Genomic DNA, 25801 nt, shown 5'->3' with positions numbered 1-25801 from the left:
AAATATCATTGTCAGAGGCGATGGTGACAAACCGACTAAGCCGCTGCTCTGCAGTGTGTGTTGCATGCATCATTATTTTCAGTAATATAAGCAGTGTGTGCTTCCTTTTCCCTATTTTCAATGAAAGACACCCACTCAAACTGTAAACAAGATTATCTTGCTGGGATTTCTGTTGTCTTCTTGAGTGACTTTGTCATATATCCCATCTTGCACAAATGTTGTCAAGTCTAGGCCTACATTATTTACTCCAGAAAGAAGAAGAAGAAGAAACGCGAAAAAACGCACACATTTGTCTAGGCTCAGGACAAGCTCCTTTTCACAAAGTCTCATAAGATGAATGGTAATGAATAACTCTTACAGCTAAAAGCCATGGTTCCCTTGAATTTGATTAAGCTCATAAAATAGGACATCCTCTTGTATACAGGAAAACTGGAGGACCAATATTGACCATTCGGCAACGTCGTCAAGCTGCCACACCGTTTTTGTTACTAGCCATCCTGCGCTAAATAAGACTCCATCTATATTTAGCCAGAAAGACTTTAGACACATGACATATTCTTTGTCAGGTAAGCTATACAATCTCACTGAAAACATTTCGCTAAGCCACACAGCACAGTCCACCAAGGCAAACACTCTGCACTGTACCATCAATCCTCCAAAGAAACTGTTTATTTTGCAATTCTGATGAGAGTTATTGTACAATGGCTATGTTTGAGATCCATAGCATACTTACAAATCACTCGAACAAAAGACAGCAGGGTGATTGGTTTGCCAAAGGACATATCCGGCAGGAACAAGTCAGTCAAAACTGAGTGTAAACTGAAATCATAAGTGAAAACAGAGTTGATATTGAAAAGGACTTAAATAGGCCAATGGGGGTTAATATATTTTAATAGAGATTAAAATAGATAATATAGATTTTCTCACTAGAAAGATCTGCAAGATCTGAATTATGAATTTGAAAAATAAGTGATTCAATCCAGATGTTAATGGGGAAATAGATTGAACACTATAACTACATTGATTATCATTTAGATCTATTCATTTAACAGAGAATTTTATGCTCAGGGAAAAAAAAAAATCCCCCATCTATTTGAACAGCAGTTCTGGGTTTTTCACTGTGTATTCACTGTTCCAGAGCAGGTTTGACAGCATTGCACAAAGGACGCGTGTCAAAAAATGACTTGTTTTTAATGTAATGGTGAGTTTTGGAGGTGTGGGATACAATGCCTTAAACATAACACCAGGAAGAGCAATCTGTGTAAGCAAGAAGTATCACCCTTTTAACAGCTTACCACACTGCTAAGTCACATTTTCTGTATTACTAAAACTCTGACTATCAAACGAAGCCCCAGACTCTCTATAAATCTTCCTTTACGTATATAGACATCCAAACAGAAGCTTCACGTTAAAGAAGGCAGTGATTTATTTTTCTAGAACTTTCAAGTGCTTACAGGCAAAATCTTACTAAATGTGCCGGCGCGTCATTTCTACCAGTACAGGCACCATACAAAGTTAACCAGACTTGACTTTTGAGGGACATTTTAATAGAGAATGTTATTGATGGTATAAAGTACACAGGGGGTTCTAAAAAAATATTAAATCATGTGAGCATAATTGCTGCTCATTTTTAGAGATTTAAGCGCCACTTAAAATTCATGGAGACGCAAACATTGAGTTATCAGTTTAATGCCTTAATTATCCGATTTCTTCCTTTTCTTGTCCTTTTTGGGTTTCTTTTTCTCAACTACTTCTTCTGCCTGCTCATCCAACTGTTCTAAATGTTCTCTCCGCTTCCTCTTCTTCTTCTTTTTATCAGAAAGCTCAGTGTCCATTACATTTTCAGTTGCATCATGTTCATTGGCTGAATCTGTAGGTGTTTGAGTAGGTTCTTCTTTGCCTTTCAGTTTATTCTTCTTATTTTTCTTCTTCTTATGCGTAGAGAGGGCCGCTATATCTCCAGACGAGTTGTCTACTGCTGTAGGGACGCTGCATTCCTCTGCTGTATCCTCTCTAGCTTCTCGTTTCTTCTTCTTTTTCTTCTTCCTCTCTGAAGGATCCTGCTCTGTATCAACAACCTCTGTCAAATGGAGTTCCTCAGTTTCTTTTACCTTTTCCTCATCCTCCTGTCCGTCATCCTTTCTCTTCTTTTTCTTCTTCTTCTTCCTACTCTGTTCCACATCGCTGGTGTTGGGAGAATCCTCTGTGGATGCAGACGGAGCTGATGGAGACTGCGGTTTGCTGCTGGCTGCCGGAGAGTAGGCGGCAGACTGGCCTTTCTTTAACTGAGCCATCCGCTGTGCAAAGTATTCCTGCATGGTCAGTGTGCTGGTCACAGTGTTGAGTTCCAGCTCCGTGTTGGAGGGCTGGTCTTTGTCCTCTTCATTGTTGTCTTGTTCTTTCTCTTCTTGAGAATCAGGACCACTGCTTCCCTGCAGAAGTCAAAACAGACAAACGTTTTAGAATGACGAGACATTTTCAAAACAGGCACAGCACCTGTAATAAGAGGTGGTGTACTCATCTGACATACTAGTAGCTTGGTAATGTGTGGTTTGTGACACAGACAGACAGTCGATATAATGTCTTTTAGGATAAAAACGCACACACAGAACCAGACAGGTTATATGTGGAGACTACATCACAAAATCCTCACTTACAGAAGAGAAGTAAAAAAAATACATCAAAGTGGACAATGCAACCAAATGCAGACATGGCAGCACTGAGCTTAACCTGCCCCATACACACCCACACCCTACCACTCCCAAAGAGGACGTGCAATAAATTAAGTAGCAATCTCTCTTTAGAAGACTTGCAGCTATGAAATCATAAGAACCTTTTCCAAAATGACAACTTTACAGAAGAAGGGAAAAACTTTAACTTTTACATTCAGTTACATTAAAGGTTTTTATTCCAAGTCATTTTGGATTATTTCTATTGGCCCATTCATTACAAAAAGTGTTGGCATTATGGAAAGAACTGCCGCCATGTGTCAAAATGGGGAAACATGGAGATACAAGGTTTATGGCATGACACATTAAATGATTTACATTATTAATAATTAAAATGTCTGCCAAGATAACCATGTCTATGTAGTTTTAGCAAGGTACCGCAAGGATAGTGTTTTTCCCACTGGGAAGGGCGATACAATGCATTATAAAACAGTACCCATGAAACTAGAAACGGGTTCTCTCCCGCTGCTTTGAGAGCCATTGTGTCGGGGGGATCGACTTCTTTACCCCCATACAACAACCATCATTCATCATTTAGCCAAGCTGGTTTTAGCATCCAGGGAGACACAGAGTGTGCACAGCGCTAAAACAGGTTTAATGATGTAGAAGTGTTCCAAGACTAGCAGTAGCTACACAGCTAACTGGTAAACCCACGTAGGATGGAGAGGGGGAATGAGAGGTAACCAAAATTAGCATGGGTACTTAGGTACAGTACAGTTGCATTGCACTGGAAAAGACATGAGGGGCTACAGTTTTGTGGCTATAGTATACTGTACCATCACTCTCTTCGTGCACCCTGCCACCAGGCCATATCAGTGAATACAGCCATCCTTGATCATATCTAGGATCTTACAGTGTACATTCTAGACTGTACTACAACAGCAGCAATATATACACTCACAGTCACAAAATATATATACATTCAAAATGTAAATCAATCTTTATTTATTTAGACAGAAAGCATAACTTTAAAAAGGATCGCCCAAATATCTGCAACTAGTACAGAGCACTTACCAAAAAAAGGAGAATTAATACATTTCACCTGCAATGACTTCTGACTACTCATTTCTTTGAGGGTAAAATTTAAAATGATCCTGAACACAATCAAGCGTGTAAGCATGCTGGGTTTGCTCGTGAGCCACAGATTTAATGACCTCTCTCCCTAGAAAAATTCAGACAGACACTTTCAATACATTCTTCTCAATTAGCCCCTTTATTAAATGTAGTTTTGCTTTATTAATTACATTACATTACATAATCTCTCAGGTAGTTTGTATAGCCTTCACAGGTAATTTACATAATGTTCATTTGAAAGCTTTTATGCTTTCTTTCTTGTCTGCTAAGTCCATTGCTAGAATATCTGGCAAGTGTGTACGCACTACACAGGTGTGTAAATAGCTCATATTGTAATGATTGTAGAGAGAAATTTGACGGATGAGTGTGCGTCAGTATTTCGGTGGTGCAGACGCATGTGATTATTCGTGAAGAACAAAACCCTGCCCAATCACAGCGGGCCACAAGGCGGTATACGCTGACTATGTTGAGAAGACCACAGAGGCGCACTTTGGACTACAGTGAGCCCAGCCAGCACTTAGTCACTGCAGCACCTCTGGCCCATTCGTCTTCATTTCGCTAATGGGCTGCTCAATGCATAATGATTTGGGGTGAAGAATACCCACTCTGAAGCCTGTGCTAAACAACAGCCCAGCTCTACATTATGTCACAGGCAGCCAAGAAAATGGCATTTTTCAAAAGTCCCATCACGGGACCTTAGGAAAAAAACTGGAACAGCCAGTGTGTAACAAATAACACTTTTCTATGCCTTATTCAATCTTAGAGACTTACACAGCACTACACACAGCGCTGTAGCCGGATCCATCATGCACAAATGTTCATCTACGAAAAACAATCTACTAAAACCATTACTCACATGAACACATAACGGTCCTTTTAAAAGGTGGTGGTTAGGGTAGTGGTTCTCAAACCAGCCCTGAGGGGCCACCATCCACATATGGTCCATTGCGCCACACATTGAAATAGAGCGTCTGGACATTTGCAGTCCCTGAGGACCAGTTTGAAGACCACTGCTTTAGAGAACCAAAAGAAGCTCTTCTAGATCATTGCTTAAAGGATAAAATACTGTATTTTTACAGTTACTCTGAACATGCGTTTCCAGCTTGTGCTTTCTACAGTGCAGAATGTAACTAAGAACTGATTGTTCAGGGGAACTTCGGAGGTCAAGATGGGAGACCATAAAGAATTCAGAGAAAATGACTTGCATGTTGGAAAGACAAGCAAATCAAAACCCCTGCATGAGAGAAAACAAGCTGTACAAAGGTTTAGCTAAGACGCTGTGCACCGTCGCTTGTATAAAATTCATAGAACACAAACCTTACTGATCACAAAATTCAATATTTAAAAATGATCCAGATCGTCTGTAAAATTCCTAATAGAACTTCTATTCTATGAATAGAACATTTTGGCCAATGGTACATTTGGAGGAAAAAAAAAAAAAAAAAAAAAAAAAAAAATATATATATATATATATATATATATATATATATATATATATATATATATAGTTTCATGACAAGATCAACTTGCCAACTGTGAAGCATAGGGTGGATCCATCATGCTTTGGGGTTGAGTTGCAGCCAGCGGCATGGATGGAGAGAAAAATGAATGCCACAAAACTCTTAGTTAAAAGGCTGAAGCTGAAAAGAGTGTGGCTTCTTCAACAGGACAAGGATCAAAATACACCTCAAAGTCCACCATGGACTACCTGAATAGACACAAAGTGAGACTTCTGCTATGACCCTCACTGTCCCCTGACTTTCGCATTTATCATTTCTTTTGTTTTGTTTTTTTGTTTTTTTTTTAAAAACGGTATAAAGCTACAGAGGCCATGTTTACTATACCCAAACTTTTGCATTAAATTGTATGTGAATTCTTTGCTGTATTTTTAACCAAGCTTGATCTGCTGGCCAATTATGAGGACAGCCAGGCTAGAGAACATACGAAACACTTGTATTGCACGGTTCAACATAATTTGTGTGCTGAACACTGGAGTCATCTCCATTAAAAGCTGCTGCTTCAGACCTTGCCTTGAAAGTTGTCCAGTTGCAAGGGCTGGAAGTGGAGAACTGCAGATGTAGGCTCATTAGAAGAAAACTTTTCCACTTTTTCCTCCAGAAAAGAAAAAAAAAAATCTATAATTCCCAGTTCTTGCACAATAGCATTCCCTCTGGTTTGGGCAGTGGCAGAGAGTGAGAGTGAGGTGTAGAAGTGATGGGCTAGGCAAGCAGCATGTAGCTGGGGCTTAGTGGAACGTCTGGGGGGCATTTTAAGAGTGAACTGTGAAATTACTCTCAGGAGGGGAAAAGGAGGAAGAGAGGGAAGAGATGAAGAGAGATGAAGTGAGCGGGGAAATCCTCTTCATCAGAGAGCCATGGTGATGCTGTGTGTGTGCGCGAGAGTGTGTGTGTGGTTGCGCGTTGGGCCCCGCCTGGGGACCTCCATTAGCCTTATCTCTCTAATGTGGCGAAAGGAGTGCTGTTGGTAGCGCTCCCTCAGCATTGCTGAGCAGGGACCAGCTTGTGCCACACACACACACACACACACACACACACACACACACACACACACACACACACACACACACACACACACACACACACGCTGTGCAAACAAACAAAAGCATGGAACGTGCAGGCACGCTGACACACAGGCGGTGTAAACCACCCCCCCCCCCCACCCCCACCCCCGCTTACATGACTGTGCTTAAGTGACTAAGAGGTCCCCATTGACAAACAAACAACAAGAAACCTCCACAGAGCCCATCTACCTTTCACTTCTGCCCACTGTCCACTCAGTCTTCTGCTTCTTCTTTTGGTTCCTTCTCTCCATTTCTCCTCCCTGTCCCTCACTTTCACGCTACTCCTGGCAGCTGGGGAGGCCCCAGGAAGAGGATACGTTCCCCACTGCCGTGTGCAAGGCTAAGATAAGGCCCCAGCAGTGCAGGCCACCGGCTCTTTCCTGCTCGCCGATCCCCAGGCACAGGCCTTTCAGGGGGTGTTTGTGGGAGGGGGGGGGGTTTCCAAAGGAGCAGCTCTGGGACTTGGGACAGCCAAAAAGGAGGAACGGAGGGACAATTTAAAGGCCGAAAACAGGACCACACCAACCACTGCCAACAAGCGGCAGCAGAGGAAGGCAAGCACTTTTATGATGAAATGCGACTGGCTGTGTTTTTTTACACACACACACACACACAAAAAAAAAAAAAAATTAGTAGTGCTCTGTAATTTGCTGCTGAAAACGGCAACAAATTTCTCCAACTCTGTGCTATGTCACAGCGTCTCCCTAATTTATGAAAGAGAAGCAATATTCCTCGCTGCATAAAGACTATGCTAGTTTAGCATTGCGAATGCTGTGTCAGCAATGAGAACTTCTAGTGTCCGGGGACTAAAGACTGCATATGGTGGAGAACTAGTGCAAAGATACAGTGCTATATTTAAGAGCATCACCAGGTGAGGGAGAAAGAGAGAGAGGTCCTCACATTTTAAACAAGGATACAAAGGATGTAGACTGACTATTTTAAAATAGAACATTTTGACCACAACCGGCAATGGTACACTTGGAGAAAAAATAGGAACCGTGTTTCATGAAAAGAACAACTTGCCAGCATAGGGTGGATCCATCATGTTTAGGGGTTCAGATGTTGCACGCATTGAGGGAAGAATGGAATACACAAAATAATCTGTTCAAAGGCTAAAGCTGAAAAGAGGGTGGCTTCTACAACAGGATAATGCAGGAAATACACCTCAAAGTCTACCACTGACCACCTAAAGCTTCTGGGAGGGACCCCCACAGTCCTTAAACATGATAGAAATCTTGTCAGTAGACAATGACATGTCCTGACTTTCTAAGGTGGTCCAACTTTTGCACAGAATTACTAATTATTTATTTCTATGTTTTTTTATGTTGTGAAGCTACAGAGGGTGTGTTAATATTATTAAAAAAAGGAAAGTCAAGCCATTTGTGGTAAAGGTGTGTGCTTTTCCATGTTTTTGATACCATCTTAATAGGTCTTCAAATCACCAATGTCATGCAAAGAACTTTGCCAAAAAGGATTAAAAAAATCTTGAACTCAATGTAAAAAGATTGTACTCCAAGTAAGTTTTTTTGGTGCATTTCTATTGGTCCATTCATCATTATTCTTGGCACAACCTGCACATATGTCCAAAAGTGACAAGAAAAACAAACAAAAATGAAAAGAAAATGTTTCTGCAACCGCAACGATATGCTCCCTCCTCACAGCCCTTCCATTCATCTATTATGCTTTATCTGCAGAGTACTTCTCAAAGTCTTGTGCGGAACTTCACTGGTCTAGTCGACGGGCTAGGACCCGCTATACATGTGTAAATGAGAAAGAGATGAGCTTGATATAACATGCAAAGACATGTTAGCTCCCTGAGCTTTAGAGGGGGAAAGGCAGTAGATAAATGCGTCCCACTTTTTCACTCTGTGGTTCAAGTCCAATCAATCACCAACTATGTGAAAAACATAGCAGGATGTCGGCATTAAGCGTCCTTTGAGGGTTCTGAGCTACGATAGGCGTATGCTAAACAAATCTGAACCGGGGCCCATTACTGGCACCGGCTGATCGCTAATATTGGGCCAATATTGGGTAGAGGGCTGACTGTGCGAGTGTGTTTTCATTGTCCTGCCACTATTATAAATTTGGCAGTGGCCTGGGTGTATGGATCGGGTGCAAGATTGCCCAGCTGCCCCTCCCTGATGAGGAGAGGGGGCTGCCGCGCCATCCTTCATACCACTCACGTGGGTGGACAGCAAAACAGGTGGCTCCCACGCAATACAGTGCTCCGCCCGGTCTAATTGGGACCTTAACATCTGATATTACAAGATACTAAATGACCATGAAATTATCAGATGGAACCAAACCAACGGAGTCAATTACCCTGTGTGATTTTGACCTTCCTCAGAGGAATCCCAAGTTCCATCACGGTCACAGACAGCCCAAAAATGATCTAATATTTTCTGATTAAGCATATGTAAAAAGGGCCATTCTCAGGAAAAGGAGGTAAATGAAGGATTTGAAAGAGAAGAATAATGTGGGACAAGCTCTTCAGGGTGCCATCCAACAATGGTGAGGATAATGCACAGAAAGCGATTTCGGTTTACATTAAAATGACATGACGACAGCTCAACAAGAGGAGCTTTGTATGTTTTTATGAAAACATAAATTACATATTACCTTAACTTTAATACAGGCTCATTAACACAGCCAATTAATCTGAAAAATGGTTATAAAAAAAAAAAAAGGAAAGGAAAGCTGAAAAAATAAATAAATAAAGGGGGGGAAAATAAAGCACACTGTCTGTGTCTTCGCGAGGCAGGCCTCTGCTGAAGCTGCTTGCATTGCTTATCACCAGAAACAAATGGCGACAACACTCTGCATAGGGCATCATCGCTAAACTCTGCTTGCTTTACATTGTAAAGTGCTTGCCTTTCCATGCCCCCCGAGGAGCTGATGTGTCAGCCCCAAGATGGAGGAGGCGCCGTTTACTCTCCACGCCGGCCGTGATTTATTCGATTAAAAAGGGCAGTGATTAAACACGAGCCGGGGCCTCCGCAACAGCAGCGGCTCTGAGGAGCGGCAGGCAGTTAGCTTCCTCCACTGCGCTGTAATCACCCTGGCAGGGCAGTCCTGCCCGGGCCTGCAGCTATCGCACCACACGGCAGTTTCTGTTACAGTTCTGCCTCTTTCTTTTCCTTTTTTTCCCTTTTTTTAAACCCCCTTCTTCTCTTTTTCTTCAACAGCACTAATCCATATGTGTCAGCAGGCTGGCACAGTCAGACAGCCACAGAGTGAGCTATTGGAGGCAGGGGGCAGGGGAGGGGGGAGGTGGGTAGAGGGTAGAGGAGGGAAGGGGAGGGGAGGTCAGGGCGGTTCTCACTTTGGCCCGTTTCTCTATTATTCCGTGGCGGCAGCAACAGCACCCTGTCAACAGCATGAGGGAGGCCTCGCTTTTGTTTGAGGCAATTAGATGTTATCTGATAGCGAATTAAGGCTCCCTGACTTCAAACAAAACATGCCTTTTGAGTGCAAGTGGTCGGTTACCGCATTGCCACACAAGCTAAACACGCTGGATCACATGTTCGCGCACATTTACCTTACCGCCCACTCATGAGCTCACAAACACCCCATTACGGTCAAAGACTTGATTGGTCATCAATTTTTTTCTACAGGCCAGATAATGGCAATTACATGGTACCCTTTATTTACACAACATAAAATAAATAGGTCTGGGGAAAAACGAAGACGCAAGCAAGAAATGACTGCAGACACAGTGTGTCTGCACAATGCAAAACTCGGATGGGGAAGGGGAAAGGAAAAAAAAAAAAAAAAAAAAAAACACTGCCAATTTTGCTAATAACTGTATGTCATACATTTAGCCTCATGGGTCAGCCTTTCTGCGAGAACATAGGAAGCACAATAGTCAAGGTAAATGATTGTAAATCCAGACTAAAGTATATAAAAACCCATTTTTTACACTGGTAAAAACAAAGGTGAAACAAAGGGTATGTAGAGTGATGGCATAGAAGAACCACTTAAAAAAAAATGCATTTAAAATGTCTTCACCAATTTGAGGGTTCTTCACAAGCTCATCTCTACAAAAATGGTTCGTCTATGTCATCTTTCAAACAACTCTTTGTAGCACCTTCATTTTTGATTCTGGAAGTATAAAACTACATGCATGTGTTTAAAGAAAGGTCTCTGAATAAGAGTAAATTTATCCACAATTATCACTTAAAACTGTTCATTTGACAAAAATGAACGATTTCTCAAAGTAAAATGACAAATCTATGCATATACTTCTAATACTTAATTATCATTACATCACATAAAATTATGCTTTGTTAAATTTAGTAAAATCAGTGCAATCACTACATCAGATTTCTCACACTCTATGTACAGTGATGCCCTAAACGCAGGAATTTCTTGGTGATGCTTTAAGAGCACCGGCGACTTTTGCTTTAGGAGGAAATAAAGTTCTGCATCGTCAGCAACGATTCAGTATTCTGCCCTGCCCACGGGGGTCTCCCTGGTGTCCCATGACTGTGCTGCCCCCCTGTCCCTTTGCCACATCTGCCAAACGGGCAGGCTGATTCGATATCTCCTCATTTGGGGACGAGGCCTCATCGAGGGAACGTGCGAACAAGCCGTCGGGTGATTCTTCATGAGGGCGGGCGTGGGTGGACTCCGAGTGGCTACAAGTGCCACCCGCTGATCCTGTGGCTTTGTGACAGCACGAGTGTGGGAGTGAGAGAGGCGCAGAGGGTTACAACGACCCCTGCTAGCAAACGTAAGAGATCCGAGGTGAGGTACGAAACTCTGACCTGGTCAGTGTTTCTCCTAATAAAGCATTTTTAACTAGTTATTAAAATATCTAAACTAATTAGTGTTAAGATTTTTATAAACTAATTATATTGGTATGTTCAGCTAATTTGTAAATGAGTAAATAACAATAATAATAATAATATTAATAATAATAAATCTTTAAATCACTTTAGTTGAGAGTCACAATAGATTTTGATCAAGAATCTAGCAACAAGTTGCCAAATAAATCAATAAATAAATAAATAAATAAACAAACAAACAAACACTTGTCATCACTTCTACAATTATGAGCTGAATTAAGCTAAGGTAAGGGCAGAGTTACAATATTTTTCACAATATAATTCTACAAAGTTTTAGGTGTATTTCCTGGATTTTAGTGGCTTCAAATCTCAATGAAAAAACAGGCAATTAATTTAGTTTTTTAGCCCCAAAGAAAAATAATAATAATATTAAAAAATAGAATAATCGTTTATGTTCAGTTATGCAATAAAACCTAAAACCTACTCCAAATGCACAAACATAGTGTCAAAAAAATTCCACGAATAGAAAAAAAATTATTGGCAAAAAAAACCAAAAGTGTAGGCCTCGATGATCCACCTTTGACGCGTGCAGCAGTGGTAAAAAATGACTAAGTTTGGTTGATGTATGAAGCAGGCGGGAGTCCATTTATCAGCAGGCCCTCAGTGGTCGCCCGCTAGGGTCCCTCAAGTCACAGGCCGCGACGCTCTCCTTTTGACTGATTAATTAGCCAATCACAGGACATTTTTCACCAGCGGCAGGAGGGTTTATTTCAGCTAATGCTGGGGCTTGGCTAACCAAGCTACGTTCAAGCAAACTCTGCTCTTTCTTTCAGGCCTGCTAGAGTAGAGGGGGCTGCAGAGGGGGCACAAGAGATAAATCAAACCCACACCTACACCCCACCCTGCAGCCTAACTCAAACCCCCAAGGGCTAGGAAATGGGGGGGGGGGGGGGGGGGTGGATAGGAGAGCGAGAGCGAGAGAGAGAGAGATGGATCTTAAAAGAAAGAGACTAAAACACAGCAAGAAATACAGAGATCACAAACAGGAGGCAGCCACTACCTTTCCTCACTCATTCACACCCTCCAAAACTCTCTCGTAACACCTCCTAAGACATCCTCGCAAATAATGGTTGCTGAAGCATTGCTCCTTCTGGAATTCAACGCATCAGTGAAATGCACAGGCTTTGCATTGGGAGATGACCAATATTTGTAGTACACAAACTATGTGGACACAAGTATTGGGACATCTGCTCATTTATTGTTTCTTATGAAATCAAAAGTCTGTCCAGAGAAGGCTTTCTACTAGATGTTGGAGCATTGCTGTGAGGATCTGACTGCACTCAGCGAGAATATTAGTAAGTTCAGGATGTTGACGGATCACCACCCCAACTCGTCCCAAAAGTATTAAATAGAGCATCGTCATTCCAGAGAACACAGTTCTTCCACTGATCCACAGGATCAATGCTTGGGGGGGTGGGCTTTAAACTCCTCTAGCCCACACCTGGCATTAGGCAGCATGGTGCCAATAGCCTCATGTTTTTCTGCTCCAGAGAATCCTAATCTATTGGCAATAATTCTAGACAAGCTAGACAAGTTGTTTGTGTGCACAAAAAGCATTGATTCCAACTAGGAGTGAAATGATCCCCATGCCACTGGCTGCAATACAAGCCCAAACCAAGATCAGTCCGCCATGTCGCAGACATAACATTGCTCACTGCAACCGAACAGTTCCATTTTAACTTTACTGGTTCTACATGACTTTCCTAAATGTATTAGGCTTGCTTAGATTTTCCTTTAAAAACATCTGGAGGATGATGCAGTATTTTCTTTATCTGTAGTGTCTCCTTCGTGAATACTTTTGCAGGTGTCACTGCACAGTAGAACAGCGCTCCATCACTCTAAATCTGCTAAATATTTTGCAGAGAAACAAAAGTTTGAGGAGTCACCTGACCTTTCCTAATAAAGAAACAAGTTATACCCATAACAAGCTAATTAAGGTCTGAGATCTTGATAAAGATCACCTGAGATTTCTTGGGGTGCCCACATTTTTACATGAGGTTGCTTTTGAAACAGAATGTCAACCACATGCCGTTTGGAGACCAGTTTATTATCTACTCACTTGACTGTTCACTATTGTCATGTTCAGGAAACCAGTTTGAGATGGCTTTTGTTTTGTGACATCGTGCATTATCATGCTGGAAGTCATCAGAACAGATTTGGGGAACTGAGAGCTGGACTCAAACAACTTGCTGATCTCCCTTCTGTAAAACACCTACTAAATCTGGCTAATAATTAGTGAGTTGAACAAGTGGTGCCTACGCTGAAAAAGCACAAAACTGAGCAGGGGCTGGAGCAGGATTCCCACAGGGTTCCCAGTGTGGCCTGCAGATGGACAGTTGTTATATTCGTGCAGTCACATGGTCTCTGCACCCAGCGTACACTGACGCCTCTAATGCCTAGCCAGGCCATCCAAGCTCACCACAGAGGCAGCATGTCTGCCTGTGCTTTACTCAAGGAACTATGATTAAGAGATTCCATGTTTGCAAAATTGTCATGCACCAAGTTTAATTCTTCCCACCGTCTGAGGACAGGCAAGATTAAGTATCATTAAAATCAACCCTGTGACGAAACAAAGGCAGACTCAGTGCTTCCTGAACCAGGGCCCAACCAATACGAGAAGTTCTTACACGCGGATCACAAACCCATAGGAGAGGAGGCTCAAAATGTACATGGAGAGGGGCAGTAAATCTAAAGTCAACAAGAAAAACAGATACACGCTAATCATCTGTTTTCACCTCAGCCTGACGAATCTAGACATCATATTTCACAGCTGCAGTGAGTTTGGGAAAAGTCAGTTTGCTAAGAACAAATGATAGGTTTACTAAATGATGCTGAAACCAAGAAGACTGACCCACCTTCCTACATTTACAGCTTCACCAGTACGTAGATACTGGCAGCATGGCACAATGCAGAGCTTTTCCTCCAGAGCATGGTGGCCTTTAGCTAGCTGCTGTAGCCCTTCATTGCTTCCTTCTTTAGACCACAGAGATAAGGACCTCTGGCCAAAATGTAAGAAAGATTCTACACTGCATTGTGGAGTTTAGATGATCTCACAGTTCTTCAAACCTAATCTGCATATGAACCTTAATTTACTATTTATGTATACATTAATTTGAATGGTTCATTTAAATCTTTTTAAAGATCATTTAAATGTACTTTTACAATTATTTAAACATCCTGACTTCTCTGTAATACACATACCTAAATAATGCAGCCTGAGGTGGTTGGAGCTTCTCAGGTTTTTGTCATTTTTGGTTAATTAACTTTTGCTGTGACTCTTGACTATGACATTTTATCAATCCCATTTACCAGGTCAACCTGCATTGCCGTGATAGACAGAAACCACTAACTCCACAAAAGTCAATGGTTTCTGTCCATTTTCTTCATGTCGATATGAAATAAGTAAGTAATAATCAAATGAAGGATAAATGATATGATAAATCTGTGGGAAGTCAGAACTGGCAGTGTTATTGTCCACCTGATATTATCGGCCAGGCCTTAACATGAACCATGATTTCCTTGAGCACTGCTCCTTTCTTTACTGGCACTCAAAGTAACGGGGTGGCCGGCGGAGCAGGGGTGAGTTAAGACAGCCTTTTGTGAGTGTGAGCATGTGCGTGCATATGGTGTGTGTGTGTGTGAGTGTGTGAGAGTGTGTGTGTCAGGGAGCACTGTGACAAGAGATAAGGGGCTGGCAGGAAGCTGAGCGAAGAGAGAGGAAAACCCCTGGTGCAAGAGGTGGGCGAGAACGCTGCCAGAACCTGGAGCGAGCAATCTTCTAGCCGAGCCTAAACAAACGGCTCTCGGCGCAGAACACCTCACTCTCTACCTGCTCTACACTAAAACAGAGAATAATGACTCAGTATTCTGACATTATGAGCGTTATGCAAACATTGTACCACAACATTTTACGCGTCCCGTCAGACACTAGTCAAAAATGTGATTCACTGCCACGAGAACTCTTTCCCGCTACTGCTTCGTATGAGATACTAGCCTAGGGGTACGTGCGGCTTAGTCAAAGATACAGTTCCCGTGTACCACATAAAAAAAACATAATTTGGCCTCAATGCCTCGCGAGCACACACATACACAACATAATACAACCTCCACCTCACACATGCTTCCTCTGCAGGCCTAACTGCCCGCTCTTTTCCTGGGCTTGCCACCAGCCCTTGCCGCACAGCCTCCTGGGATGCCATTGTGATTCTGCTCAGATTGGTTTTCGATCCGGTCAATGAAGTCCCTTCTGAACAGCACAATAACAAACCGGAACAAAACGATTACTGGGAGTGAGAAAAAAAAAAAAAAACAAACAAAAAAAAACACACATTGCTAACATTTCCAATTTTGGGCAGAGCAGGAACGGTGGCTATTGTGTGGTGTTTGCTGGGTAAGGAGGAGGAACAGGATGTTTAGTGCAAACTAAGGATTTGAAACATCAATTTCTTCCAGTTGCTTGGTGGTTATTATTATTATGTATTGGATTTTACTGCAAACCTCATTTACCTTCACCTTCATTAGCATGATAAATTCCCCACATTTAACATCGTCAGATGTACTTTGGCGAACAGTCCACAGCCATCTTTCTTCACCGCAATCAATGAGCAAATATCCACCCGCAACAATCAGCTGATCTGCATGGCTGGATTAGCCAAGTAACTATATACATTGCAAACTACAAAAAAATAAAAAAATAATTTAAAAAAAATAAAGATTTATGAGCCTGCCTATAGGCAATTTTTTCATTTTTTCCCCCGCCCAAGTAAACATTGGTGCTTAGCAACGGCACTGCTGAAATCAAAACAGAAGCCAATGTCGGAGAGCACCTGTAACCAGCGACAGAGCAGAGATTTCAATAGACTTCATTCCTCACAGCCTGGCAACTGTCTGTTGCAGGTTCAGTGCCAAACGGTCTGCGTGTCAAGGAATTCATTTAATTAAGAAATAATAACAAAATCACTGTTTAAGCTCAAGAATTTACCCAAAACAAGGCCTGAGGAAGAAGAGCTTGATGCCACAAGCTGAACATAGAACGTAAAATCAAGCAGACCACCATCTAAAGACAAGGAACAAAAAAAAACAAAACAAAGCAAAAAAACACTGAGACACATAAGGACCCCTGTTGGTTATGTGATGAATCGCCACCACTAAACCAAGTTAACTCTACTGAGGCAAAAAGCCACATAAGCCAAATACACAACTTGGAAGAGTAAACCACCCCCCCCTTTCCCCAAACTTTAAACTAACTTTCCAGGGATTTGAAGGAGTCATCAGAAATTCCTTTTGCTCATTTCATCAGTTCCCATGCCCTAAAGGACAGTAGGCAACAAACGTCCAGGGATGGTAACGGATAGCACGCCAACTGAAGAGCAGTACCTGATGTGACCGTGGTGGAGGCGGGGGGGGGGGGGGGGGGGGGGGGGAGTGGACAGGGAGAGTGGGGGTGTTAATCCGTTAATGGGATTTGTGCGCTTTCCTTGAGTGGAGTCCAACTGCACGCCATGACATGGCTAATCACCGGCCCACGGCCTGCCGCGGGCGGCTCACGTGACCCAGAGCAGGTCAGTGGTGCTTACAGGTAGACTAAACTGGAGTGAAGTGGTATCAGGAATATTGCCGAGCCATCGCTCAAACTCAGAACACGGTGAAAAATTTGTATCCTTCTTGATTACTATTCCCTCGGGTCTAAAGGACTAAAGATTTGAGCTGTGGTTCTTGGTGCTGGAAGGCAACTTAAAAACGAAAGAGACAGTCCAAACAATTCTTTGAGAAATGATTACAGGAAGCAAAACCATCTTACCTCATCCTGATCTCTGGTCTTTTTCGATCTTTTCCCAAAGATGCAAGCAAGGTCTGTCTCACTGCGATTGGAGAGGTCCTTTCCTGTGAGAAAAGGTTAAGAGAGATCTTAAGAACTTGAAAAAGACCTTAAATGTATCACATAGTCTGTGATAACTGATGCAGACCTAATTACAGAAGTAAATTGCTTTTTACGTTTTGATACAAGCCTTCTCGTTAGTTAACATATTACAAAAAGCACACACTGAAAATTTTGAGGTGAGCATGGACAGGAGTGCTGGTAGAGCTCTTGCTCAATATCAACCTCCTGTAGTTAAAAGGAGTCATTGTTTATCAGACCTGAGCTTTCTGCAACATGAAAAGAAAACGTCTCCGGCTGCGACCTGTTGACAAATGAATATTTTTCTATGGGGGGTTCGAACTCTGTAAATTATTGATTTAAATGGATAAGGGTCGCAGGACAGTTTTGAACTCCTGCCGAGAGGAAAGGTTTTAAAGGCAAAAGAGGGCGCGCTGCGTGGTCACAGGGGATGAAACGGCCGAAGAAAAACAAACGATGCAGGGGCGGCCCCGCCTCACGCCTCCCGCTTTCCAGCGGCTCAAAGGCTCCAGGAGAGCCCGGGCGCCCGTCTCGGCCTGCAGGCCTGTTCGTCCAGCTGCATCCTTTTCCTCCAAGCAGCCCCTGATAACGGCGGGTTATTTATTGCTGTAAGCGCTTTTTCTCTCTGCCTTTCAAAGGGGAGACCTTGCCTCCCTGTAACTAAGTTATCCTGTAAGGAGGCTAAACAAAAGGCCAGCTCACATAGGCCATCTATTGATCCAGTGGAAACCAAATGTCATCCAAATTTGGCCTCTTCAATGTTGTACAAGCATCCAGCAGCCTTGCTCAGGCTTTGGGGGGGGGGGCTGGGGGGACTGGGGTAATATGCCAGTGACACAGAGTGGCTTTGAGGCTTTACTTTTTTTTTTGTTTTTCAGGATTTTTTTCCAACATGGCTGTGGGCCGCTGGCAGGATGTGTTGGTATGCTGGTGCAGTTGAGGTGCTATGGAAATCCTGTTGGGAACAGTCGTCAAGGTCACCGTTGAGATGGCGATGAGTGCCGTGGAACTCCAGCCAAACCAGATTAGCAATCACAGAGGCTTTTTTGGATCGACTTGCTAATCTGACAACCAGCAAACTAATTGACTGCCTTAAAAGACACCCGGATAGGATCAAAGCTGTGCTCTCGCGTTTCAAAGAAAAGAAAACAAACAAAAAAAAAATGCTCTCGCAAACGCAAATCTTTCTTCTTAGTATGGCGGTGCTTTCTCCGCTGACAGAAAACGATCCCGGTAAAGGGGCAGGGTGTTCCTTTAACTGAAGGAACTGTACGAGCAGTCAACAACAGTGTAACTAACATTCCCCAGATATGATAAGGACGCACTAAGCTCTTAAAAAAATAAAAAAGGCCAATTATTTGGCCAAAAACGGTTTATGCATCCAGCATATAATGGATTGGCCTACTCAGCCAGATAGACGAAGTACTGCAGTTCAATGCACATCAAGAACTTCTGGACCTGTTGATAAATGGGCACCCAATTAAATCTGGGTTACTGGTTTACATTGCCAGTGCCTGGGGTGGGCAGCGGAGACACCAGTGCCTTTCCCCCCAGCACTGAAATGCATGGGTAGTCGCATGGGTGAAAGCCAGACAGAGCAGGGCAGGAGACACCAGCTTTATTCAATAATGACCAATCTGTGATGCATTCTGACACACAGGTGAATCTTGCCACTTCACAAGCCTTCCTTCATATTGGCCCAGACAGATACAGCTCAGACTATCAGCACGCTACTCTGGCTATGAATTAGGACGGCCCGAGAGAGCTTATTGGTCATCGTCCTCCTCCTTTGCGTCCCTGTTTGTGTCAACCTGAAATAGCTTACACGTCTATGCATCGTATAGCCCCTCTCAGCCTCTCAGCAGATATAGCACTGCATAAGTACCTGCTGAGTACAGGGTGCCTTCGACTACATATGTAACTGGTTTATCTCCGCTAAATCCTTTACCTGGCAGAGTGTGAAACGAGGTACACCTGGCAACAAACTCTCACCGTGGATTTCAGCAGGTCACACGGCAGACAGCACCATACCAAGAGCCAGGGACACGATCATGGTGCCTTTAAAAAAAAAAAAAAGGTCAAATCCAAGAGAAACCATATCTGATGAGTCATAGGCCCCGTAGCTAATGTTACTCTCCCTATTTCAAGGAACACGTAAGCCTTAGACTGCGGAGGTGGACTTACACATCACACATGATAATTAGCCAGGTATTTCACTTTGTGTTGGACAGTTAATGCTAAGGAACCGCATTAGCATCTGTGCATTTCCTCTGGTAACCAAGCGACAAAAGTTGAAGTTCTGGTTCTGCTTGCTAGTTTTAATCCCAACAGCAGGTGAAAGGGGCCGACATGTCACCAGAGACGGGGGCAACGAAGGCAACCAGACACACGAGTACTACCTCTATCGAGATGCACTGGATGAACTTTATCAGTTATTAACAGTTACGACGTCAAACTAAGTGAGAGGTGGAAAAAAAAGCATTCAAGACAACAGATTTGAAAGGTGCCCCTTGACAGGATGGCCTCAGCCTCAACAGCCCACAAGTAGCTTACTGACACCTGTGGCTTGTCTTCCCCTAAAAGCAATAGAATACTCAACTGTTCTGAATTCCCCTCCACGAAGCACAGCACCACCTGTGCTCTTCCTCCGGCTTTCTCTGTTCCTGGTTTACTTGGCTGTTTCTCCCCCCTATTTTTGCCCCGGTGTACTTTTAGCCTTTTCTTAGCTGTTAGCTCTAGCCAAGTCCTAGCTTAACTGGGCAGAAACGATTCATGGGCAGTGGCGATTCAGTGGTTAGAGTGTTGGGTTATTGATCACAGGGTTTGGATATGATATCTGGGTTCACTGTTCACCTCTCTGCCTCCAGGGGTGCCATAGTATAGCTGACCCTGCGCTTTGACCCTGGCTTTCTAAACTGGGATTAAAACTGGGCGATATGGAAAAAAAACAAATATCATTTTTATAATATATGACATTTATCACAATATTTTGTCACAAACAACATTCAGGGTAAAAAAATTTAAAAACTGCTACCCAAATACTTTCCCATACCATATTTTTCATCAGAATATGCTGCACTTCACTAAATTAATACTGATTAAACACTTTGTAGTGAAACGTGCAGTTAATCAGTGCTCTTTAAGCACTGACAATATACTAATAAAGGCATATTGTTTACCACAATAACAATTGTGGGGCAGTGGTGGCTCAGCGGTTAGAGCGCCGGGATATCGATAACAGGGTTGTGGGTTCGATTCCCGGGCTCGGCAAGCTGCCACTGTTGGGCCCTTGAGCAAGGCCCTTTACCCTCTCTGCTCCCCGGGCGCTGGAGTTGGCTGCCCACCGCTCTGGGTGTATGTGTGTACTCACTGCCCCTAACACATGTGTGTGTGTGAGTGTGTGTTCACTACCAGATGGGTTAAATGCGGAGGACACATTTCGCTGTACAGTCCACGCTGTACAGTGACGAATACGTGCACCTTTATCCTTTTATCCTTTAATTTATTGTGATTCAATAAAATATTTTCATATTGGGATATTTGAAGGTCATGTAGTCATGTGAAAAAAATAGGATATCCCATGAAAAGAAAGAAAGAAATCCACATTTTTTACCACTTCAAATGCCTAAACTTAGAATCAGGTGCACCACATCAGCTGCAGATGTTTAGGACATCGTTAGAAGAGATTTTGGAGGAGCCTATCTAATTCAAGTGAGTGTTATGACCATGGTGAGACCGAAAGAGCTTTCTGAAGTCTTCAGAAAGAAGGTGGCAGACGCAGACGAGTCTGGGAAGGGATTTAGAAAGATCTCAGAAGTCAGCCGTTCCACTGTCCGCTAAATCATTTACAAGTGCAACAACTGACCAACATGACCAGGTCAGGCCGTCCTAGCAGGTTCAGTCCAACAGTAGACCACAACATGCATAAAGACATCTCCAACAATCCTAAAATGTCATCACAGGATCTACAGGTAGCTCTTACCACAGCTAAAGTACAGCATCTACTATTAGAAAGAGATCAAAGACATTTGATGTTCATGGGAGGTGTGCAAGGAAGAAACCCAACCCAACATCTGAGCAAGATTAAGGTTTCCAGAGAACATCTAGACTAACACTAGGACATCTTGAACAGTGTGCTTTGGAGAAATGAATCTAAAGCTGAATTATTTGGACACAGAGGACATGCTTGGTGTAAACCAGAGACATCTTTTAAGCACAAGAACCCATATCAATTAATCTGTGGAGCATTGTGTTGGAAATGTCATGGTTTTGGGGGGGGTTGCTTTTCTGCAGGAGGGTCTGGAAAGCTCTCAAACATAGAATCCACTAGAAATTCTTTATTGAATCAGAGGACACTTGAGAAAAATGAGACAGTTATTAACAGTTAACAGTTATCTGTCTAAAAACTGAGGCTAAAAGAATTCTGCATGGAGGAGTGGGAGACACTTTCTCCCAGTTGATGTCAGAGACTGGAAGAAGATTTTTTTAACCAAGAGGGGAAAATACCAGCTAATGGCATAGAGTGTTCTAACGACTTTGCTTCATGAGAATATTACTTTTCTATTTACATCTAATTACAGATTTTAAAAGATCTTGTATCTCCGTAATGAATAGAATTTCCAAATCTGCCTTTTTTTTTTTGCTGTTGGCTGAAAAGAGGGGTTTGATTACATGTTGTAACCTAGAGATGCAGTATTTATCAGAATTAATCCCCTACGGCGGCGTCATTACGATATCTAACAGCTTCATTGAACACTGCATTTTATATCCACATCATGAAGCCCTAGTGCACAAGGTTAAAAGGTTAGTCAAGGCAGAGGTACGGGAATAAAGTTTTTCTGAGGACAGGAACTCTCCCTTATGAGTTATCTATTTCTGAGCACATCCACGCTCACCCTGTCTATAGGGACAGCAACCTTCCGTCTCACAGCTAAATAAAGGGCCTGAAATCACAGTGAAGACGACAACAGCATCGAACTCCCACACTCAGCATTATCTGCAAGACTCATCAGGCACTGATTGAGGCCATTTTAAGCTGTAAATGCATCGGCCAGCACTCCTCGCAGGAAACAGGAAGTCATGCTTTTAAGCCGTGTGCAACGGTAACTTGTCAGGTGATAAGAGATGAGAGCCCTTTTCCCCACATTCCTGGGATTTTTCAAAAAACCAAAACCATCAAGAGTCACTAAAAATACAACCACCGAAAAGGTCATGAAGAGAGACCCACATTAGGGTCACTGACCCTGGTGGTTTCGCACATTCCAATCAACGTAAAAACATGTGCATGTTTAACGCTGTACAAGTCAACCTGGTTAAGGTTTAAAGCTCCTGGCACGTTGCTGGCTAACTGTCAAGGTGCAACGTAAGCCACTCCCTGATCTCGAGGCCGCTCTCCGGTTAAGCTGACCGCACTGTCCTGGCAAGCTGATCTACTGCAGCATTGACCCGTGCGCTGCTGCTCCTACTGCTGCCAAATAACTCCAGTTTCAACCCCTCTAAAACCAAGGAGGCAGGAAGATGGGGTATGTCGATAACTGCACAAGTAGATTTCAGCGACTAGTTCAGGGTTTTATGGCATCTTTAACACAGGCTTATATTAAGCACAGATAGAGGGGTCCATTATAAAACTGAATAAGCCTGAGCAAAACATTCCATATGATTCAAAGCATGATTTAACTTATCAGCTACTAAAGTGATGTGAAGTAGCTTTACCTTTTAAAGTTCTTTCTCCAAAACATGAACATTAGGCTGATTTACCAATAGTGTTATCAGTTTACATTAACCCAATGGACCACAAAGCAGTGTGTGAACACACCCTTTAACTAATATGTGCCAGAGAACCAGTCTGTGTGTGTATATGCAAGCATTTACCAAGCAAGTAATTGTTATTGTTGTGTTAGAATATATAAATTAAAGCTTGAATAATAAAAATCAGCAGTTAAAAGTAAAAACCAAAAAAATACTGAAATAAAAACAACAAAAAAAACTTACAAGAAATTAAGCTAGAAAAAACTGTGTTTTTTTTTTTTTTTTATACAGGACAAATGAACCCAATAATGCATGTAATCAGTGTCTTACCTTTGGTGAATTTCATGTAATGGACCCTTTTTCTGGAGGTCTTTGATTTCTCCTCTAAACTGAAACCTTGCGTCTGTTCCTGGGTGGCATCTGTACGCAAAAATAAATGACAATTCAGGTTGGATCCACAAATGTTGACTGTGTCAAACACATGTATTTAACATTATTCATAACCACAGTTGCCCAGAACCCAGAAGAAAAAAAAAAAAATTATATAGCAGGCTAAATGATAACATGCATGATAATTAAGGCTGGTGTTTTCAATTCCTTTCCATAACGCATGGTATAACAACTGATTTTAATTTACTATGAAACAGAAAACTACACAGTCACACTACACACTGTGATACAACAGCCTGTCCACTGTGACACTGTGTTACAATAGCACCACCAAGTGGCACTGCTGGGAAAACATAACCAACTACTGATTAAGTACCACATTTACATATATTCATTATTAAAGATGCAGCCCTATTTCAGACGCACAGAGGGGTTAAGCATGCCTTGCCCATGGGTACAACAGTCAGAGCCAAAAGATGCTCCTTTATCAAGGAGTTACCTTCAGTGTTGCTCTGACCATGACAGTTGTTGAGGTCAGCAAGAAGCTGATTAAAATCATCCTGATGGGCAATCCAGTTATCCTACAAGACACAATCAGACTCATTACTCAACCATCAACATTACTGAGTAAAAATCGTAGGACGGACCACAAGAATTAGGATTCACACAAGATTCATACAAGAGCTCACCTCGTTATAGACTGCAGCTCCTAAACCCAAACTGTTGTTCTTCACTTTAACTTTAATGTGGTCTGTAGCACCCTGTTCACTTTTGCCAAGACCCTAATATAGGCACAAAACAAAGCAGCAATATTAGGTCACTGATATTAATAATCCTCATCAGGGCATATCAAGCAAGGGTCAGTTTTCTGGTCATATAAACTGCATAAATCAGTATGTCAAGGCAAGAAAAAGGTATATACAAACTCAGAGCAAGAGGGGAAAGCATTCCAACCTCTCAGTCGCTCAATGATTAACTCCAATTCACTTACATCCTTAGACATTTCAATTAAACTGCATGTTAAATACACTACTGTTTAAAAAATAAAAAGAAGAAAGATTTAAAAGATGACTGAATGGTCTAAAAAATAAAAAAATAAGTGTGTCAGGCCATTTACAGGTAAAAAAAGGTAACTGCTAATGGGTGCCAGACCAGTAGGGGGTGCACCTCTGTTGCCAGTTTACTGATACCCCTTAAAAGCAGGTTTAACTGAATCCAATAAGAGAAGAGCTGAGGACAGTGGACAGTCAGAGACATACCTAACCTGCTAATTAACTGATGAATTTAAATTGACCAAACTGCACAGGACAACTGCCCTCTAATAACAGCACGGACGATCCTGCCATTAATGAACAATATCCATATGTGGGTAACCTAAGTAAAAGTCTGTGCTCATTAAAATAAAGCACTGGACATTAAGTAGGGTTCTTTAGCAAAGCTAATACCAAAAAACTGTTATCTATTATACTTAAATTTCTTGGTTAACTGAATTATGATGTTGAAATTGGGACCAACTGCTTAATTTATTCGTCTTTACATTGATAGGTGCAGGGTTTTAGCCACGCATTACATAACCAGTTATTAACCTGAATCAACAAGTGCAGGCATATAGTGTATAATGCAGAGTGTTCAGAATTGGCTATTACTGCATAAATTAAGGTGACAATGTAAGCACTTTATTACCTTTCCCTTAGACCAGCCCATTCGCTCCAGCATCTTCTGGCCGAACTTGGACTCATCTTTGCTCCATGCACTGTTCCTCGGGTCCACAGACCACTTCTGCCTTCGGCGAGCTAATAAAACACCAGCAGTCTCAGTCAACTAACCTTTATGTAACTGGTAAACAGGTATGTATCAATAAGGACTGACTATAGCAGGAAATGAAGGAGATGTAATTAGTCCAAAAAACATCATAACAGTTTAACAGAGAGCCCCCTCAAGGTAAAGGCAGTGATAACCAATGTTGAGTTTCATGCTTAAAAACACACCCATTCATCATGGTCATTTGCTAAAAGAATTTGATCTGATGTGTCTCAGCAAGAAAATCACCAGACTATCCAGGACTACATATGGTCTAAAAGGTGAGCTGTGAAAACTTCACTCCCTACCCCACCCCTTGTCAACAACAGATTAATCAATTAACGAAAGTAATGTGTTTATCTAGGCATATTGAGTCTTAAGGCCACCCAGTAGTTTGACAACTAAGATCTAATGCACGATTAGTACAGCAGTGTGAGTGAGTGTGTGTGTGTGTGTGTATAAAGTCTGTGATACTGTAAATGCTCCAGAACCAGAGCCACTACCATACTGCTAACTAGCATATGCTATCCCGGACACACCGACAGAGTCTTCGTGACCAGCTTTAAAACCAATGAAAACGTCTCGATCAAAGCCTGACATCGCAAGTATTGGCTTATATCATGTATTCTGTGATTACATCGATAATCAAACCACAAAAACAACGAAGAACCACAAATAAAGTACAACAAACTATTAACTCACGTTCAGCAAGCATGGACATCGTGGGGTCCTG

General features: G+C 42.3%; 1 protein-coding gene across 1 annotated transcript; it reads right to left on the bottom strand.

Moving 5' to 3' along the window:
- Nucleotides 1-1172: 1172 nt before the first annotated feature.
- On the bottom strand, nt 1173-25801 carry pinx1 (PIN2 (TERF1) interacting telomerase inhibitor 1). The gene is made up of 7 exons (XM_072696463.1): nt 25771-25801; nt 24952-25061; nt 23958-24050; nt 23768-23849; nt 23209-23298; nt 17032-17114; nt 1173-2432 (listed from the first exon to the last, which is right to left on the bottom strand). Exons 1-7 carry the CDS (start codon nt 25787-25789, stop codon nt 1695-1697), a joined length of 1215 nt encoding a protein of 404 aa, XP_072552564.1. The 5' UTR covers nt 25790-25801; the 3' UTR covers nt 1173-1694.

The sequence above is a fragment of the Salminus brasiliensis genome, chromosome 1 (genome assembly GCF_030463535.1).
Source record: "Salminus brasiliensis chromosome 1, fSalBra1.hap2, whole genome shotgun sequence".
NCBI classification, from domain to species: domain Eukaryota; kingdom Metazoa; phylum Chordata; class Actinopteri; order Characiformes; family Bryconidae; genus Salminus; species Salminus brasiliensis.
The sequence above is the reverse complement of the archived record's forward strand: the minus strand, read 5'-3'. Positions and strand labels throughout refer to the sequence as shown.

Excerpts from the sequence above, each read along its gene's own strand:
- pinx1 (XM_072696463.1), bottom strand. Across the intron at positions 17,115-23,208 it reads TTACATGAAATTCACCAAAG|GAAAGGACCTCTCCAATCGC; the intron begins GTAAGACACTGA and ends CTTTTCTCACAG. Across the intron at positions 2,433-17,031 it reads AGACCAGAGATCAGGATGAG|GGAAGCAGTGGTCCTGATTC; the intron begins GTAAGATGGTTT and ends TGACTTCTGCAG.